The sequence below is a fragment of the Chiloscyllium plagiosum genome, chromosome 7 (genome assembly GCF_004010195.1).
Source record: "Chiloscyllium plagiosum isolate BGI_BamShark_2017 chromosome 7, ASM401019v2, whole genome shotgun sequence".
NCBI classification, from domain to species: domain Eukaryota; kingdom Metazoa; phylum Chordata; class Chondrichthyes; order Orectolobiformes; family Hemiscylliidae; genus Chiloscyllium; species Chiloscyllium plagiosum.
Window position 1 is genome coordinate 91,626,838 of NC_057716.1, and position 21,146 is coordinate 91,647,983.

Genomic DNA, 21,146 nt, shown 5'->3' on the forward strand with positions numbered 1-21,146 from the left:
TAAGTGTATAAGTCCTGCTAAGATTTGCTTTCCCAAACTGCGGCACCTCGCATTTATCTGAATTAAACTCCATCTGCCACTTCTCAGCCCATTGGCCCATCTGGTCCAGATCCTGTTGTAATCTGAGGTAACCCTCTTCGCTGTCCACTACACCTCCAATTTTGGTGTCATCTGCAAACTTACTAACTATACCTCTTATGCTTGTATCCAAATCATTTATGTAAGTGACAAAAAGTAGAGGACCCAGCACTGATCCTTGTTGCACTCCACTGGACACCACCCTCCACCACCACCCTCTGTCTTCTACCTTTGGGCCAGTTCTGTATCCAAATGGCTAGTTCTCCCTTTATTTCATGAGATCTAACCTTGCTAATCAGTCTCCCTTGGGGAATCTTGTCGAATGCCTTACTGAAGTCCATACAGATCACATCTACTGCTCTGCCCTCATCAATCTTCTTTGTTACTTCTTCAAAAAAACCAATCAAGTTTGTGGGACAAGATTTCCCACGCACAAAGCCATGTTGACTATCCCTAATCAGTCCTTGCCTTTCCAAATACATGTACATTCTGTCCCTCAGTGGTGTACTATTTACTAGATGCATTGCAGAATTTCACCAAAAATATTTAGATAGTATTTTCCATACCTACAATTACTTCCAGCTAGAAAGGCAAAGGCAGCAGGTACATGGGAACACCATCACTTGCAAGATCCCTCCCCGCCCAAGCCACTCACCACCTTGAGTTGGAAATATCTCTTTGTTCCCTCACTGTCACTGGGTCAAAACCCTAAGGCTCTTAGGGCAGTGTGGGTCAACCTACAGTACGTAAATTTATAGAGTTATAAGGCACAGAAATAGACCTTTCGGTCCAACTTGTCCACACTGACCAGATATCCTAAACTGATCTCATCCCATTTGACAGCATTTGGCCCATATCCCTCAAATCACTTTCTACTTATGCCCCCTACCAAATGCCTTTAAATGTTGTAAATGTACCTGCCTCCATCACCACCTCTTGTTGCCTGTTCCATACATGCACCACCCTCTGCATGAAAAGGTTGCCTTCAGGTCCCTTTTAAATTTTTCACCTCTGACCTTAAGCCTATATCCTCTAGTTTTGCATCCATGTACTCTGCGAGAAAGACCTTGACTATTCACCCAATACAAGCTCTTCATGGTTTCATAAACCTCTATAAGGTCACGCTCCAGGGAAAATATTCCAGTGTATTCAGCCTCTTCCTATAGTTGAAACCCTCCAATCTTGGCAACATCTTTGTAATTTTTTTTAAAGAATCCCTACAGTTTGGAAACAGGCCCTTTAGCCCAACAAGTCCAAACCAACCTTTTGAAGAGTAACGCACTCAGACCCATATCCTATTGTCCCATATTTTTCCCTGAATAATGCATTATGGAAAATATAGTGTTCTATTGATTTCATTTATGTTACATATTAGAACTGTAAGTCTTGGGTTGGGAATTCTTACTGTGACATACACATAACAATGAAAAACTTAAAACTGAAACTTTTATGTAAGTATGCAATGGTTTCCAGAAATGCATCATCTTCTTAAATTGGAGCATTCTTGTATTAAACAAGTCCAGTGTTATCAGACAGTACAGTTTAGTCAAGTCTGCTCCAGACATTGAAAAAAAATCACTTTACTGCTTTAATTGTATTTTCCAGCACTTGGCCTACAGCTTTGCATGCCCTGGCATCAGAAGTGCACATCTAAATACTTCTGAAATGTTACGAGGGCTTTTGCCTCCACTACCCTTATAGACAAAGATTTCCAGATTCCTATCACCGTGTATGAGAAAAAACTCTGTCTCATCCCTTCCAAACCTCTTGTCCCCAATCATTGATTGGAAAATCCTATTTTCCACCTAGGGAAAAAGTTCCTTCCTATCTACCCTGTCTATACCCTCAAAGTTTTATACATCTCAATCACGTACTACCCCTTCGGTCTCCTCTGCTTGAAGTAAAATAAACTCAAGTCTTATCTGATTTTTCTTCATAATTAAACTTTCCAACCCAGGCAACATCCTGATAAAGCCCTACTGCACCCTCCCCAATGCAAGCAAATCCCTTCTATTATGTGGATTCCAAAACTGTATGCAATACTGTAGTTTTTGCCTAACCAATGTTTTATACAGTTTCAGCATCACCTCCCTGTTTTTAAACACTACCCTTGGCTAATAAAGACAAGTATCCCATATGCCTTCTTAACCACTTTATCTACCTGTCTCACTACCTTAAGGTCCCTCTGATCCGAGGTGATGCCAGAGTTCTACCATTCATCGTGTATTCTCTTACCTTGTTTGTCCTGCCCAGGTGCATCAGCTCACATTTATCTGGATAAAGTTCCATTTGACACCGATCAGCTCATCTGATCAACCATCTATATCCTCATGTAATCTAAGGCTACCCTTCTCACTATTTACCACACCACCAACTTTTGTATCATCTGCAAAGTTACTGTTCAACCCTCCTACATTCAAGTCTAAATGATTTATATATATCACAAATAGCAAAGATCCCAACATTGATCCTTGAATAATGCATGATCTGCCATATTCCCCCACTCTACCATTACCATCAAGGTAGGAAATCAAGTTTAGTTCAATGAAAGTACAGGACTCCATGCCAGGAGTAGGATCAGACATACCTAAAAATAAGCTTTCTACTTGGTGAAGCTACAACACAGGACAACTTTTATGGCAAACACCAGAAACAGCATGCAATCGACAAGGCTAAGCAATCCTATAAGTAATGAATCAAATCTAAGTTCTGCAGTCCTACCACATTCAGTGTGGAATGATGATGGTTAATTAAACAACTCATTGAAGGAGACTCCACTAATACCCCCATCCTCATTAATGGGCGATACAGTGCATCAGTGCAAAAAAAAGGCAGTATTTGCATTTACCTTCAGCCACAAAAGACAAGTGCATGACGAATTTCAGCCTCCTTTCGATAATCTGAGCATCACAGATGTCAGTCTTCAGCAAATTTAATTCATTTCATGTGATATTAAAGCATTAGATATTGACTAAGGGACTGCAGCAGTTCAAAAAAGCAGCTCACACAATTTTCTCAAGGTAACTAGGAATGGGTAATAAATGCTGGCCAGCTAGTGACACCCAAGCCCCAAGTGTGAATTAAAAAGATGAGGAACATCTTCACTCGGGGGTGTATCTTCGTAACTCTCTACCTCAGGTAGCTATGGAAGCTCAGCCAATAAATTAGTTCCCAAGAAACAATGATGCATTTGCAATTACTAATGACATCAAGGGATATGCGGATTACAGGGGAACATGAACATACTATCAGCCATGATCTAGAATGCCAGAGCAGGCTTGCAGGGCTGAATGGCCCATTACTGCTCCTTTGTTTAAAATGCGTCACCTACAATTTCCACCATACTTTTGGTCCCTTCATACAATTCATGTATATCCATTGTTCAAAAATTATAGAATCAGGAGTCATCACAAGAGATAGTGCCTTTTTTTTCTAAATTTAGATGTACCCTATGAAACACTAATTCAGCACAAGAATTAAATTGTGGAAAACAGCACTGTTCTTTCACATGTAATAACATTTCCTATGACAAATGATCTATTGTATCTTTAGTCAACAGAAGTATGTACAATTACGTACATGACATTTTAGTACTATTGGACTTAGAATGCATTTCCCTTGCATAAACATGTTGGGATTAGAAATTCTACAGGATTTTAAGAGGTTTACAGACATGGTTCAGAACAGAGGACTTTTGTTTTCCTTGGGAATTATAAAATAAACACAGATTGTATCATAATCCCAACATACAAAGACTTCTCTGTTGCAATATCTTGCTGATTAGAAATTCCTCAGTCGCACAGATGTAATTAAATGAAATTTAAAACACATTATACTTACAAGGTGAGATATCTCTATATCTGTTTTTGGAAATGTTGAGAGGTAACTTGGCACATGACATTGTCATTCCAGGCTTTTTTCTATACAGTTGCTGTAAAGGAAATAAAAGGATTGTTTAATTTTCAACAAACATTATACAGGAATTGAATGAGAATGATCAAAGTCCGTTTTATTCATCTTCAACCATTCTGATTCAACAATTATGGAGCTGGTAACTAATTCTACAGTTAGCTATTTGCACATACTATCCTGCAATTTCTCTCAGCTTCACTGTTCAAAAATGCATTACTTACTTGACTCATTTCCAAGTGGAGAACCCACCATCTCCACACTTAATTGAAGTAGTTAAGGAGACTTTCAAACTTCAGGTAAATTGTGCAAGTTTTGACAGCACAGTGGCTCTGTGGTTGGCATTGCTGCCTCACAGCACCAGGGACCAAGGTTCGATTCCACTCTTGGGCGATTGTCTGTGTGGAGTTTGTACGTGTTCCCAGTGTCTGTGTGGGTTTCTGCCAGGTCCTCTGGTTTCCTCCTACAGTCCAAAGATGTAGGGGCTAGGTGAATTAGCCATAGTAATGTAAGGATACAAGGATAGGGTGAGAGGCTAGGTCTGGGTTGGATGCTCTTCGGTTAGTTGGTGTGGACTCAATGGGCTGAATGGCCTCTTTCTGCACTGAAGGGATTCTATGATTCGATGAACAACAGGTCTGAGGACTGGTCAGAATTCAAAGAGCAGCAGAGAATGATTCAAATGTTAACCACTATTAATAAATTAGAGCAAGAGAGGAAGCTAGCAATAACATAAGAACAGCTAGCAAGGGTACCTAAGAAGGTAGAGAAGAAGTAAAGTGACTGTTGGCCCTCTGTAGAGTGAGAATGGGAGTTAATAGCGGATAAAGGAATGGTGGAAGTCATGGATAAATATTTTGCTTGTGTCTTCAATATAGAAGAAAAACATTATTCTAGTTATAACTGTAAATCTAGAGGTTAAACACAAGAAATTTGGTGAAGTTCTAATTACTAGGGAATGATACTGAACAAATTGATGAAACTGCAAGTTATAAATCCCTGGGTCCTGAAAGATTTCAACCTGAAGTCTTGAAGTGATGGCCAACTGTGTGGAGATAAATTGGTGTTAACTCTTCAAAGTATATTAGGTTCTGCAAAGATCCCATCAGAATGAAAAGTAGCAAACAGAATGCCGCTTTTCAAGGAGGAGGGAGACAGAAAACAGAAAACTGTCCAAGTTACCTTGACATGGCTGTGGGGAAGGCGATGGAATTGACCACTTAGGGCACAACTGGGCTACTATCAAAACTGATGGCAATTGAGAAAGTCAGTTTGGCTTTCCTGCCTAACTAATTGATAGGAATTCTTTGAAAAGTAACTTGCTCTGCGGATAAAAGATCAGCCCGTTGACATACTGTACTTGGATTTCCAGAACTCATTTGACAAAGTCCCATATCAAATGTGAATCTGCAAAGTAGGTGTTTATAGTGTTGGGATAACATACAAGCATGGATAGAAAATTGGTTAGCTAGCAGAAAATAAACAGCATGGTAAATAGAACTTTTCAGGTTGGCAGGAAATGACAAGAAGGCATCACAGATATCTGTGCTGCAGTCTCAATGTTTTACAATTTAAATCCAAACCTTAGAGGAGGGGATTGAAGGCATGGTAGCTAAGTTTATAAATGACACAAAGAGAAATAGGAAATGGTCACTAGTATGACATAACAAGGATACAGGCTAATATATATGTTGTGAGCAGATAAATAGGTGACAGATGGAGTAAATGTGAAAATGTGGAGTTGTTCATTTGCGTAGGAAGAATAAAAAATGCAGAATGTTATTCGTATTGAGAATGACCACAGAATTCGAAGAGGCAGAGGGTTCCAGGTATTCCAACACACGAGCTGCAAAAGATTAGTGAGCAGGTATGGCATTAACTAGGAGACTAATAGAATGTCAGCCTTTATTACAAGTGAAATCGAACATAAACAATGAAATTATATTTCAAATCTCAAATACTGTTTGCGGTTTTGGACTCAATGTAAATAAGAACATAAATGTATTGATGGCATATCAGTGAAGTTTTACTATGTGGATTACTGGAATGAGTGGATTGTTTTACAAGGAAAACTAGACAGACTGGTCTTGTTTTCACTTGAGTTCAGAAGAGTGAGATGTGACTTAAATCATGTATATAGCTCCTGAATAGTCTTGACAAAGTGGACATTGGCAAGGACGCTGCTCCTGTGGATGAGACAAGGAACAAAGCTTTCTACTGGAGGTTTGTGCAACTTTGGAGCACATTGCCTCAGAAGCTGGGGAGGTGGAGTCACTGAATATTTTAAGACAAAAGCAGATTGATTGCTGTTTGGCAACAGAATCTCAGGTTTTCAAAGTTCGATAGGAATATAGAATTAAGAACACAAACACATCAAGCGTGAAAGAGAGAGAGTGGGCTTGTAAGACTGAATAGCTTACTTCTGCTCCTAAACTGTATGGTTATCTGATAGGATGATATGTAGCTTAGCAGCGAACTTTGCAAGTTTTGGTTTTCCCATGTATCTGCTGCAATCGTCTTTCTTGACAGCAGAGGTCATAGGTTTGGAAGATTCCACCTAAGGAACCTTTATGACATTTCTAAGGTGATCATTTGTGATTGAGAAATTACTGTCTACCTGTCTCGATCAATGTTAAAGATCCGCTGGTACAATGTGAAGAGGATTCTCTTGGTATTTAGCCATTGCCTTCTGAGATTAGTGGTTATTGACTTTGCTGCAATTGGTGAGACACTGCTACTGTGGAATGGATGCTCCATTTGTTAATGTGGAAGAATAGTTCCAATCCAAGAATAAAAATTAATTCGTACATAAGTCACGAGAAACTATTTTCTTCTTTAACAACCATTGATATAAGTGAAATAGCAACACAGAACCAAGAACATGGTTTCACCCATTTTCTAACTGTAACTTGCCACCATTACTACAGTTACAACTGGCCAATAGAGGCATGCACAAGAATCTGGTATGCTAAAGGCCATTCAGAACACTAAAATAATTTTAATTCAGAACTAGGTACATGCTGTACAAAGGGATCATGCCATGAGCTTGTTTTCTAGCTCTGTGGCATTAAAGTGGCATGTCAGTAGTTTTGTCAAAATTGAAGTTTCTTATATATAAACCCACAAAATACAATTAACAAGGAGGCAATTTCTCAAATTAATTTGATTTTTTTTATCAAGTCTGTTACAATTGAACCTAATTTGTTCACCATCACAAATGGCCAAAAATCTCAAGCATAGTTTCGACAGCACGAAGAAAACTATTTCTTCACAATCCTAACAAATTCTGGAGTTACAACTACTTTATAAGAGTTCAGACGCAATTTACTAGACAGGGATGAGGCTCTTCACAGATAATTTCATAATACTGACCTAATGTGACACAGATTATCAAAATTCAAATTCATTAAAACAGACCACACTAACTTTTTAACAACTTCAATAACTAAACAGCAAATAGTATTTTTAATAGCAAGGTTACAAAAACCATATTATAATACACTCATGTAATAGTTACTGCAGAAATTTTCATGATGCTCAGGACAACATGTGAAAACAAATGAACTAAACTTTATCCACATCCCATTATAATAATCTGAATAGAAACACTATCAAAGGGCTGAACAGACATTTCACTTCAAAAGAAACAGGAAGCTGGAATTTTACTTTCACTTCTAGCCAACCCTGATAATGGTCACATGAGGATACCATTTGCAACATCTGTTACCATGCTTTTACTAGTTTTCCACCTTGGTAATCTTTTGTGACACATCTATGTCCCTTTTCAGGGATTTAGCTACATTCTGATTCGGCTATTTTCCTATTTGATCATTTGTTTCGACTGCCCTTTAATGAATTATCTTAATCACTGAAGATCATTCTTAAATGTCACATATATTGGTTCCACCTCCGATTAAAATAGAACACAACTCATTCATCATAAGAATATTGTTCTGTTGTAAATCATAGACTTACTTATCAGATCTATCATCTATATTTGACCAAATATTAGAAATTCTCATGCTCTTTACTTGGAGAAACATAATCTGGTCAATTTTAAATCTAACTACTAAAATGTCTCCACAATTTAAAACAAAACTAAAAAAAAACTTGAGAAGCTCCTTTGAGCAGGAAAGGATTTGAAGAGAGGTTAGACGAGGGAGCAGATTTTGATATAGGTTCCCAACTATTAATATTTTTGATAGAATATAAAGATTATTTTTCTAGTGGCAGTAAGCATAGACAAATTTCAAGTCAATAGCAAAATGAGAGGAGAGGACTTGAGGAAATTTTTTTTCTTTAAAATAGTGTGTTGTGATGAGGTGGAATGCCATTGCCTGAAGGAACTGAGCAGACATATTCAATGTTAACATTCAAAGGAATATTGAATAATGGCTTGAAGGAGAAACAAAAACGTGGCCAGGGGCAGATTAAGAAAACGGTATGAATTGGATAGTATTACCAAAGACATGATGGACTGAATGACTTTCTTTCATTGTGTGTCAATCTATGACAATGAGTGCACGCAAGTCTTAGCTATCATAGGACTTGTATAATAATAGGCACCATGGACTGCTAGTGATCAGGAAATAATGTGTTACATTCTCAATGACATATTAAGGATATTGCACAAAACCTGAAACTCCCAAATCATCCCATTAAGTATTATTAACAACTGAGCAAACCATAGGCTAAGAATTTTGCAGTAAGTAACCCATTTCAACAAAGTACCTTGGCATCTACCCCAGGTTACAGAGAGGGGCAAGAGAGAAGATTGCTGGGGCCTTAATCAATATCTTCATATCCTAGTTAGTCACTGGAGAGGTTCCAGAGGACTGGCAAAAAGCTGATGTTGTTCCTCTGTTCAAGAAAGGAAATAGGGATAATCCAGGAAACTATAGACTGGTCAGTCTCATCGCTGGTTGGGAAACTACTGGAAAGAATTCTTAGGGAAAGGATTAATGCACATTTGGAAATGCATGGCCTAATTAGGGACAGTCAGCATGGCTACATGTGGGGTAAGGGTCTTGTCTTACCAACTTGATTGCATTTATCACCTCCTCAAAAAATTCAATCAATGAGGGTACAGCAGTGGATGTTGTTTACATGGATTTTTCTAAGATTTTCGACAAGGTCCCTCAAGGTAGGCTCATCCAGATGCATGGGATCTATGGTGATTTGGCCACGTGGATTCAGAATTGGCTTGTCAGAAGATAGTGGGTTGTGGTGGAAGGGTGTTTTTCTGGCTGGAGGTCTGAGAGTAATGGTGTCCTGCACAGATCTGTACTGAGACCTCTGCTGTTTGAGATATTTATATAAAAATGACTTGACTGTGGGTTACTAAGTTTGCAGACGAGCCACACGTGTAAATAGGGTGATAAAGAACGTGTAAGGCAAGCTTGCCTTTACTGGTTGGGGAACTGAGTACAAGAGTCAGGATGTATTGCTGCAGCTTCATAAGACTTTGGTTAGGCCACACAGAAAATTGCATTAAATTCTGGTTGTCATATTACAGAAAGGACGTGGAGTCTTTGGAAAGGGGGCAGAAGAGATTTACCTGAATGCTGCCTGGATTACAGGGTATGAGCTATAAGAAAAGACTAGAAAAACTCAGGTTGCTTTGTCCTGAGCGGTGTAAGCTAAGGGGAACTTGATAGAACTTTATAAAATTATGAGGTGCATATGCAGAGTTGACAGTCGGAATCTTTTTCCAAGAGTTGGAATGTCTAATCCTCGGGGGCATGCATTTAAGGCGAGGGGTGAAAGTGCAAACAAAACGTGAGGGGCAAGTTTATTATACAGAGAGTAGTAGGTGTCTGGAATGCACTGCCTGGGGTGGTGGTTGAGGCACATAAGGGCATTTTAAAAATTTTTAGATGAACACATGAATATGCAAGGAATGGAGGAAAATGGACCAAGAGCAGGCAGAAAGGATTAGTTCCATTTGGCATCATATTCGGCAGAACATCATGGGCTGAAGGGCCCATTCCTGTGCTGCACTGTTCTACGCTCTACTTCCACTATCCACAAGGGACAAGTGATGGAATAGTTCAAAATGAACACAACTCCAACAAAATTGAAGAGTCTAACACCAACCAGGACTGGCATTCTATTTCCCCACTTCAAGCATTCACTTTCTCCTTTGCCAACACATCATGACTGAAGTGCATATCATCTACAAGGTGCAATAATTCGTTAAAACAGGTTTGATAGTATTTTCCAATCCACAATCCCTACTTTAGAGAAGAGCAAGGGCAGCAAGAGCAAGGGAACAAAAACATCCTCAACTTCCCACACAACATCCTGATGTGGAACTACATTGCCTTTCCTTCTTCATTGTAGGATCAAATTCTTGGAACTGCCTTGCTAACAGCACTGTGGGTGACCTTACGGTTAATGGATTGCAGCAGTTCACAAAGGGAGCTCACCATCTTCTCCATGACAATAAAAGCTGATGTCCACAAAATCCCAGAAATGAATTTAAAAAAAGCAAGCCTGCAGGATGACACTTGGTCATAGGATGACAAAATTATATAATTTCATGCAGTTAAAAAAATGCTTACATCAAATTGTGCAAGAATAGTTCCTGTCTCCAGACTCTCCCGCAAATGTATCATTGATTCTCTTAAGGCATCATCATCCTGATGGATTACATCCAGAGGAGATTTCTCTGGAATGTACTGAAAATCAGGCTCACTTTCTACCTTCTCTTCTACAACGTCATAAACAGCTGGAGACAAAACAAATTTATGCAATTATATAATGAGTTTACAAACACTCAGGAAAGTCTGTTTAGGTAGCTCAATCAAACAAGTTGGAAGCAAAAAGTTTGAGTTTTAATAATATTGAAGTCACTTATAAAGCATTATTGCCTCTTATGAAGACCGATACGTACCGTTGGGCCGAACTAGTAATATTAATTCTTCAGAGTGAATCTCGCAGCTGGCTTTGATGAACATGACAACCTGGTCATGAGTATAGTCAGATATATCCCTACCATTGATCAGTACAACTTGATCACCTTCATTGAGTCGTGGGACACAAGTGTCTGCCTATACATGATAAAATAACAAAAGATTTACAGTCACTTAAATCAGACTTGTATTTTTCCCCACATCATGAGACACTAACTACTTTTAAACAGTTTTAGGGTTTTATACTGGCATTTTATCAATATGTATATATTAATGAAGTGATACTCCATTCATGCAAATTTACTGAACCAAAAATCAATAGAAAAGTATACAGTTAATGGTAGGACCCTGAACAACATTGATGCATAGAGGCATCTTGAGGTTCAAGTCCAAAGCTCCCTGAAATTGGCCATGCAAGTAAATAGGGTGGTAAAGATGATGTATGGCATGCTTGCCTTTACTGGTTGGGGATTGAGTACAAGAGTCAGGATTCATGTTGCAGCTTTATAAGACCTTGTTTAGGCCACAGTATTGTGTCCAATTTTCTGGTCACTACATTAAAGGAAGGAAGTGGAGGCTTTGGAGAGGGTGAAGAAGAGGTTCACCAGGATGCTGCCAGGATTAGAGGATATATGCCATAAGTAGAAGCTCGAAAAACATGGATTGTTTTTTCTTAAATGCTAGGGCTGAAGGGAGACTTGATAGAAGTCTATAAAATTATGCATAGATAGGGCTGATGGTCAGAATCTTTTTCTCAGAGTTGAAATGTCTAATACTAGAGGGCATGCATTTAAGGTGAGAGGGAAACATTCAGAGGCGGTGTGAAGGGCAAGTTTTTTTTGACAGTGTGGTAGGAATCTGGAACATGCTGCTGGGTGAAGGCAGATAGAATGGGGCAGTTAAGGGACTTTTGAATAAGCAGATGAATATGCAAGAAATAGAGGGATATGAATCAAGGGCAGGCAAAAGGGATTAGTTTAATTTGGCGGCATGTTCGGCACAACATTGTGGGCTGAAGGGCTCATCATGCTGCACTGGTTTTCTGCCATGTGCCAATCTTCTGCTTTTTACCTATGTCCTTGCACACTATTTATATCCAAATAATTATCCATTGCCCTCTTGAATGCCTCATTTGAACCTGCTTCCCCACATTTCCAGGTAGTGTACACCATATCCTAACTACTCACTGCGTAAAAAAGGTTTTTCCTAACATCATCCTGGCTTTGTTTGTTATTATTTTAAAATCAATGTCCTTGAGTTCACTGTTCTTTTACAAACAGGAACAGCTTCTCCCTACCAACTCTATCCAGCCCACTCATGAATTTGAAAATCTCAATCAAATCCCCTCTCAGCCTTCTTCTCTCCAAGAAGAAGGATCATAACTTCTTCAATCTATCCTCATAACTAAAGCTTCTTGATTCTGGGACCATTCTTGTAAATCACTTCTCCACTCTCTCCAAAGGATTCACATGTCTTCTACAACATGGCACCCACAACTGTACACAGTTTCAGCTTCTTCTCAGGGAACACGATTAGAGAGCACCACAATTTATAAAAGAGTACACCTAAGATGTGAATACTTACTTATACCCACTGATAAAAATAAAGAGCTTAAATTACATTTCCAAAGCTTCCAAGATGACCAAAACCTCTTTTGAGCTGATGAAAGGTGCAAGAGCAAGGCACTATTGCATGCAATTAGTAACTAATTTGTCCAGAGTAAGAGTTTCACAAGTAGCATTGAAGATGAACGAACACGTAACGCTTAAGTGGTTTTGGATTATGGTAAAGTATTGGATAAAACATCAAGACTCTGTCTTTACAAAACAGGGTATTTTAAGGTCCTCTTAACAGAGAAATACAACTTTTCCATATCTCATTTACGACAAAAACTTTGATAACTAAACATTCTCTCAGAAACGCAATGAAGTGTCATCCTAGATTATGTGCTCAGAACCATTTTGTGGCTCAAGTACACAACCTGATACACTGTTCCTGGATACAAGGATTAGCCATGATATTTTATCGCTAACCACAGTCAGAGTCCCCTATGCTATCAATGCCTGTGGATTTGACTACCTTAAGTTACACATCATGTTTCTCTGATTCTTTAAGAATTCCCTATGCTTTCAATAGTTTGAGATTCAACAAATAAAATTCCTTAAATCAAATGTTCCAACAATCAAAATTAATCTACATGCTTCCTGCCTTAATGGATAATTAAGAAATGGAGGAAATCTGCTAAGTTTCACAAACTTTAATGAGCAATTAATTAAGACTTTTTAAGTGATTGTAAAGATTACATTTTGGTTCTGATATATTTAGCTTTGATCCTGTTAAAAACAGAATTGCTTTTAGATGAGATGCATGAAATGTATTTGTTAAGGAAAATCTCATGGGATTAAATGAGATTAGCTTTTACATAAGCAGATATAGTAGTTATGGAGTTTTACATGATTGTGTTTATGTCCAGGTCTATTACAGCAATTACAAGCTACAAAATCTGTTTTTTTTCCGTGTCTTAAATCAGATTCTGTGAGATCCATGAGAAGGATCAGTTGAAGGCTTTCACTGTGTCAGAACTGCTGAGAAAATATTTCACGCATTACTTTATAGACAGCTACTCACTGGTGTTCCAGGTGCCACTCTTGATACTATTACTGGCATTTTCTGATCAATACCTCCCTGTAAAAACAAAAAGGAGTTGAATTTTCCCTGAAAGGTAAATGAACACGGTAAGCTATTTATTTCCAGTTATGAAAATGGGCTACCCAAAAGATATTTAATGTAGATATTGCAATATTCTTCTACAACTATACCAGGATCTCACTTTCTAGTAAAATAAATAATTGATATGCATACGTAGTTACAAACATGTTCATTTTACATTTTCCAATATCTGTCAGCAAAATCATGCACATAATGAGCATTATTTGGGTTGACTGCAGACTTTGTTTTTGATGGGAAATGACACGTAGATCTATACGTATACCGATTTTTTTTATCGTATAACCTAAGACTGTAACAATACATTAGTCTTCTAACTTGACTGAGATTGTGTTTTTTTTTAATGTGTTCGTATTCTAAGATTTTGAAGGAGACACAGCAAACATTTAAAGTGGGATAAGGGAAGGCAGATACAATGGGAAGACATTTGATTGCACAAAAAGTGTGAATATTCAATAAATCATTATGACTGGATTCAACAACTCAACCTGTATTACTAATTTTCACTAAATACATAAGAAAATATCCTTTGAGCCCACTGTGGTCATCATACTTGATTTAAAACAGGGAAGCTTCTAATAACTCAATAAAACTAACCTCTGCACCAGCAAACCCTCCTTGAGCAAATTCAATAGTCTTCGCAACTTTCTCATTTTACAATACTTCCTTATACATTGTTTACTTCTTATACCTTCCATTAGGTAGAATAAAGGAACTTTTTTTACCACAATGGCTGAGTGATGTTTAATGTGCAAGTCAAAGTGTTCACTGTTCCTTTTCTGAGGAAAATATTTAATTTCCTGAACCCTTCAAAAAAAAAGATTTTTCTGGAAAAAAATGTACTAAAATAATCACATTCCAAACACTTTCTCAACCTTGAATGTGACTGTATGCTTTTGTGATACCTAAATTTGAAAAAAATCAGAATAGTTGATGCATTTCAATTGCACAAATGAGTTTATTAATATAAGCAAGGTGTACCTTAACATTGAAACCAAATCTCCCATTCTCATCCGCCTTCATTCTTATCAGAACGAGATTGTCATGAGGGACAATACCATTCGGCTGAAAAAAAAAATAAAAGTAGGATATCAGATCATACTAAAATGAATGAATATCCATTCAACATCAAAACAAACTGTTTCAGATACTGGAAATCTGAAATAAGAACAAAAAAGCTGGACATTGCATATCAGGCAGCATCTATGGAGAGAAAGAGTTAACACTTTAAGTCATTTGAGAGCCCCTCTCAGTTTTTCTGTGAAATGATATGATTATATCCATTATGTTATTCTGACCTCTAAGTACCTAAATTATACTTCAGTCATGCCAAGGCTTGCAGGATGTGGAACCTATATCCACACTACTATCCTTTGAAGTACATAGTAGCTTTCAATAAGATCACTTCTCATTCTGAGAAAATTGAGAGGTGATCTCATTGGCATGGTTTTCTCATTGTTTTCATACAACAGTTCCACCATCCCAGGAAGAAGTCTGATAAGCAATTGTTGCAGTTCTTCTATGTTAATAGCATTCTCCCTGTGGTAAAAGGTCCAAAATTGCACAGAGAAAGTCTGAAAGTTTTGTAAAATTGAAGACTTCAGCTACTCCTGTAATCTATGCAAATCTTGTGAATCACTTGTCTGTTGCGCTTCACGATATCTTTCAGCAACTTATTATCTAAAAGAAATCCCTTTGTACATCTACACTTTCCAACCTCTAATAAAGAAATAACTTGCATATATCTGTTCATCCGACCAAACTGGACCGCCTTTCATTTTTCAAGATTACACTCCATTCTTTTGCCTCCAGATCTCCATTCTTTTGCCTACTCACAAAATCTGCCCAAAATATTTGACGTTGCATTGCATCTTCCTTAAACCAAATATTTCCAACCTAGCTTTGTGTAATTTGCAAACCTGGAAATATTACATTTAGCCCCCAAATCATTGATATAGACTGAGATAGCTGGGGACGAAGTATCAATTCTTGAAGTTCCAACTAGTCTCAGCTTGCCAACATGAGAATGACCAGTTTATTCCTACTCAAGTTGTTCGCCAATTCCTAATTCATGCCAGCACATTACTTCCTATCCCTTGTGTTATGCTAAGCAACCTCTTGTGGGGGAGTTTATCTAATTACGCTATGACCAACAACCCCCAGTTATTAAAACTGTCAGTAGCATCTTCAAAACATTCAACAGGATCATCAAATACTATTTCCCTTTCATGAAACTAAAGAGATAATGCCAAATCAGTTAATTATTATCCAAATGTCCACTTATTATTAAGCTACAATAGCTTCTAGTATTTTTCACGATATTAATAAAAGATTAAAAGCTCTGAACTTCTCAGTTTTCGCTTTCCCTTTTTTCTTGAATAGAAGGGCGATATTTTCTGCCTTTTAATTTACAGTATCCATTCCAAAAATGTATAAAAAATTTGGATGATGATCAACACTGCATCCACTTGGGAACTAATCAACTTTCAGTCCCAATTATTTCTTCAACACAATCTACTAAAATTAATTTCCTTCGTATCCATATTATCCCTAGTCCCATAGATCTCTAATTCTGGGCATGTCATTGTATCTTCCTCAGTGCAGATAATCACCTTTAGCTTCCCTGCCATTATTCTATTCCCCATTATAAATTATCCCTGATGCTGTCTGGACCCACATTTAGCTTTGCCCAAATTTTCCTTTTTACATGTATTTATATTTTATTCTCCCTGCCAGTCTCTTGGAGCTCCTTTGCTGTACCCTAAATTCCTCCCAAACCTCAAGCTTACTACTGTTTCATGTAACTTTATAGGCCTTTTCTTTTAAGCTTTAGCTTTTGTTATTAATCACAGCTGATTTTGAGCTTTTGTACCTTGAAAGAATGTCTTCTTGTTGTGAACAATATAATAATTCTTTAAAGGAGAAAGTGAGGACTGCAGATGCTGGAGATCAGAGCTGAAAATGTGTTACTGGAAAAGCACAGCAGGTCAGGCAGCATCCAAGGAGCAGGAGAATCGACGTTTAGGGCATTCCTGAAGAAGGGCTCATGCCCGAAACGTCGATTCTCCTGCTCCTTGGATGCTGCCTGACCTGCTGCGCTTTTCCAATAATTCTTTAAAGACCACTTATGACTTATGTATTGTCATATCTCAATGTATTTCCCAATCCATCTCAGCCAAAGTATTTTTTGTTAACTTGATAATTTCCTCTATTCAAATTTAACATACTGGTTTTAGATTAAGCTACATCACTTTTAAACAAAAATATTATGGTCATTCATCCCTAAAAGCTATTTTACATCAAGTAGGAGAGTGCACTGAGGAAAGGAGATTGGTAAACTCAGTTGCGTTCTCAGCCATAGAGTCACAGAGATGTACAGCATCGAAACAGACCCTTTGGTCCAACTCGTCCATGCTGATCAGATATAACAAACTTATGCAGCACGCACATGCCAGTTGCAGCTTTTGCAGTGTGTTTTGAATTTAGCAACAAGAGATCGATTTCAGTTAATCGCACAGTCATTTGTTTTCCTGGTGCCCACCATCAGACTTAACTGTTTCTCAATGTGGAACAACAGCGTAGAATTGTTCGTGTACAGCAACTCTCTGATCAGGACTTGATGCACCTTTGTCTAGGAAGTCTGGCAAGGAAAACTAGAATGCTTTTAATCAGTCTGGTACCTAAGTAGATAACCCCAGCAAATGATAGAAAGACACAATGGCAAATAAGATGCCAAAGAGTGATAGTGCCAGAATACAACTTGTTTGTCTCCATGCAGATCTCAAAAGGGTGTGTCATAGCTGACCTTACTCACTTTGTTGTCATAGAACGAGCTCAGATTTAACAGCTTTATTGGGCAGCCAATTTTCCACATCTTAAACAGACTGCCTCTGCTCATATGGTTTAATGCCTTGTTAAGATCAATGAAGGCAATATATTGTGGTCTCCGTTGCTCATTACATTTCTCTTGCAGCTGATGTCAACTGCAGATCCTCTAGTTCTGAAATCTCACAGATTTGGCTGTGCTCCAAAAGCTAGAGTTTCCAAACGAACCTGTTGGACTATAACCTGGTGTTTTGTGATTTTTAACTTTGTACACCCCAGTCCAACACCGGCATTTCCAAATCAGGATTGGTGTGGATGTGTTCAGCCACTTGTTCTTGTACAAGATCACACATTCATATTCTGGGCACTGACACAAACCTCAACCAGAGACAGCAGGTCCTGTGGATGCCAGAGGGCTGGTTTCTATTTCCCCTGCAAGGTATAGCATCAGCACCTGGAGGTTTGCCTATGGCAAGCGAGTTAATACCTTTGTTAAACTCCTCCAATATGGGTTCAACATGGAGTTTTTCCATGATATTTAAAGCTTCCTCTGCAAGTGTTCTCCCTGGAATACAACTCAAGATAGTAATCAATTCATTCTCCAAATGGTTATCACAATCAGTAATGATTTTCTTTGCATTTATTTTCAGTGGAGCTGTTTTCCTCATTGATAGATCGGTTGTCTGAGAGATTCCTTCATTTGTGCCTCAGGCATTCTGTGATGAAGGATATCTGGATATTCTGATAAAGTTATCAGTAGTCACTGGTGAATTACTTAACAGCTGATTGGACTTTAAATGGCTTTTAGCTCATTCAGAGTCTGCTTGCTCAAGTCTCTCTTGTAACTGAGCGTGGATTCCTTGGTTTCAATGATTGGTTCAATCAGATTATGATGCTATGTTTGACCTGATCAGAATTTTTCTGCCTTGTTTTCCAAATATTCAGAGCGCGGTATTGTTGACAGCATCTTGGCATTCCTACTTTGCTTCCGTGAAAAAGCTGGAGCACACCTTCTGTTTGTTTTAAAATATGGGTTAGCAGTCTAGCTTGCGTTGACACAGGACAGCACTGCTACTCTGAATTAACCATTTCAAGTGGTTCATCCTATGGATGATCCTGGTGAGGTCAGCAAATGATCGGTATTGCAAGTCTTGACAATGCTGATCAGATTCACCTCAGGCCAATGCCCTGATTTTGTATGTTTCAGGAAATCTTGTCATGTGGTCTGTTCTGAAATGCACTGGTTACACAAAGCTTGCGGTAGAAGCTTACCGCAGGTATTCTGTCTGTTCTCATTTGTCTTTCCCAGGCCAAAATGTCTGAGGAAGGCGGCCCTCACATCCATTCTTGCACTTGAATCACTCAATAAACATGACTTGGGGATTCTGCTGATTATAGTGTTAAGCTCACCAAAGAACTGTATTTTTGCCACTCATGGAGCAGGATCATGACGTTAAGCAGTCCTAAGAGTTGAGCGCGAGATGGAGAGAACATGTTCCTGACCATTTGTCGTGTTCAGTTTTCAGAGTGGTGTTCCCTATAGCAAGGCCGACATGTTGTTCACAGATTTTCACTGAACCCTTCCATTTCAAGATACAAGTTTAAATCTTTCTTGCATGTGTGACCGACCAGCTGCAGATGATCAATTCCATACACATGGTTCTAACTTTCCAAATAGCCAACTGGAATGCTGGGATCTACATTTCTCCACACACCCCCACCCTCTCAGGTTGAGTCCAACAGAATGCAAAGTACAACGTTTGACACTATCTTAGTGGTGGGAGTTGAAGAGATGGCATATTTTTACATCAGTCTGCTATCCATAGGCTGAAACTGAGAAACAAACTAAAACAAAAGTGGAAAGCTCGCCAATTCTTTTTCTCCCAGACATTAGACACATCACACTGACCAGATGGACACATTTCTCGGAATGTTTGCGACCACTGTAAATCATACTGTCAGCTGTTTTTCAAACTACATTTAGAATGAAGCAGACACTGCAGTGTTTTAATAAGCAAGTCAGTTTAGATGACTAAGATTTTCATTTTGAACCATTCTAACATGAACTGTTTAAATTCAGAATATCTTACTGTAGATTTTTCTGTTGCAATTGGGCCATCCAATAGATCTTGAAAAGGAGGGTCTAATTCCAGCTGGCATGGGTTGGACTGTGTTGATGTGACTTTTTTCTGCTTTGGCGGCAATGCAGGTGGCTGTCCTTCTCCAGCAGTCTCCTGACAGCTAAAAGAAAGTTACACTTTAATGCATTATGTCATCAAGCAGAATGACGCTTTCCTTACACCTCTATAAAGTGGACTTTAAACAGAACCCCTATTAGAAAAATAACACTATTACTTTACAAGGAGGGGGGGGGGATATGAAGCACAAACAGGAGGAATTAAGTGATCCAATCAAGAGGACGTAACAGTAAAAAGAAAAAGTAACAAAAAAAAAGAAAAACAGAGAAACCCTGAAAACTTTCAGCATGTCAGTCAGAATCCACAGAATAAGATCCACCTCAGGAAATGTGATCTTGACTGTTCTCTCCAAACTAGAGGGACTCTAGCATTTTGTTCACATTAATTTTTCAGTACAGATAGAAAAATGTTGAAGCATAACTGAGCAACCTTCTAAAGAACAATGATTGTTCATTCCCTGATGATTCGGATTCAGAGAAAAAGTTCAAATCAGTTTAAAGGATTTGCATTACCTCACTCAAATTGAGCAAGCAGTCAAAGGTTCCTGCTATTGGAATTAAAAGTGGTTAGGAGGCAAAGGATGGGTTTAACAACATTAAACTAAAAGAAAATGTGCCACATCAGGCATCTGTATGTGGTCTAGTTTGCTGTGCAATATGACAACTAAATGTGCACGTCACACCATCTCCATTTGGGACAATGTGCTATGTTTTTATTTTGCATCTTGTGGTGAAAGTTCTATTCCATGCACTGCATAACACAAAAACTGTGAGCTTCACTTATTGCTCCCATGCAGTGAAAAACTTCAACGATCTACCAACAAATATGCCAACAATTTTAATTTGGTACTACATTTCGCAGATGAGAAGAATAGAACCTCGGGCAGTCCCTTGGTTATCAACAGGTTTTCTTCCGGAGTCTGCTTTGTGAAAATGCTGCTCCTTTAACAAGGTTATATTGTCCTTGGTATTTTTCAAAAGGGGTTTTGAAAGGCAGAGGTTCTGATTTGTCTGGTGTTCAGCCACTTTGATTATGGTTCACACATACTGCTGGAGGCAACAATCAGGGAAAAGGACTTTCAAAAATTTTCAAAAAACACTTGTACAATGAAAGGGGAGTTGCCAGTTCTCCCAGTTTAGGGAGTTCTCTAGTTTGGTTTAGTTTTAGCTGGCGACCGCAAGAAGCTGAAAAAAGAGAGGTTCCATGTTTCAGGAGGAGAAAGTGAGGACTGCAGATGCTGGAGATCAGAGCTGAAAAATGTGTTGCTGGAAAAGCGCAGCAGGTCAGGCAGCATCCAAGGAGCAGGAGAATCGACGTTTCGGGCATAAGCCCTTCTTCAGGAATGAGGAAGGTGTGCCAAGCAGGCTAAGATAAAAGCTAGGGAGGAGGGACTTGGGGGGAGGGGCGTTGGGAATGCGATAGGCGGAAGGAGGTTAAGGTGAGGGTGATAGGACGGAGTGGGGGTGGGGGCAGAGAGGTCAGGAAGAAGATTGCA

The 21,146-nt window shown here is 38.6% G+C and overlaps 1 protein-coding gene across 4 annotated transcripts in view; it reads right to left on the reverse strand.

Annotated features, from left to right (window-relative positions):
* ptpn4a (protein tyrosine phosphatase non-receptor type 4a) overlaps nt 1-21,146 on the reverse strand; it is a 343,217-nt gene that overhangs the window by 39,645 nt on the left and 282,426 nt on the right. For all 4 annotated transcript variants that reach the window (XM_043694229.1, XM_043694231.1, XM_043694228.1 and 1 more), the window contains 6 exons: nt 19,544-19,694; nt 14,610-14,693; nt 13,530-13,586; nt 10,883-11,039; nt 10,551-10,717; nt 3,919-4,009 (listed from right to left, as the gene is read on the reverse strand). In XM_043694229.1, coding sequence (XP_043550164.1) covers nt 3,919-4,009; nt 10,551-10,717; nt 10,883-11,039; nt 13,530-13,586; nt 14,610-14,693; nt 19,544-19,694 — 707 coding nt within the window. The remainder of the gene's footprint in view (nt 1-3,918; nt 4,010-10,550; nt 10,718-10,882; nt 11,040-13,529; nt 13,587-14,609; nt 14,694-19,543; nt 19,695-21,146) is intronic.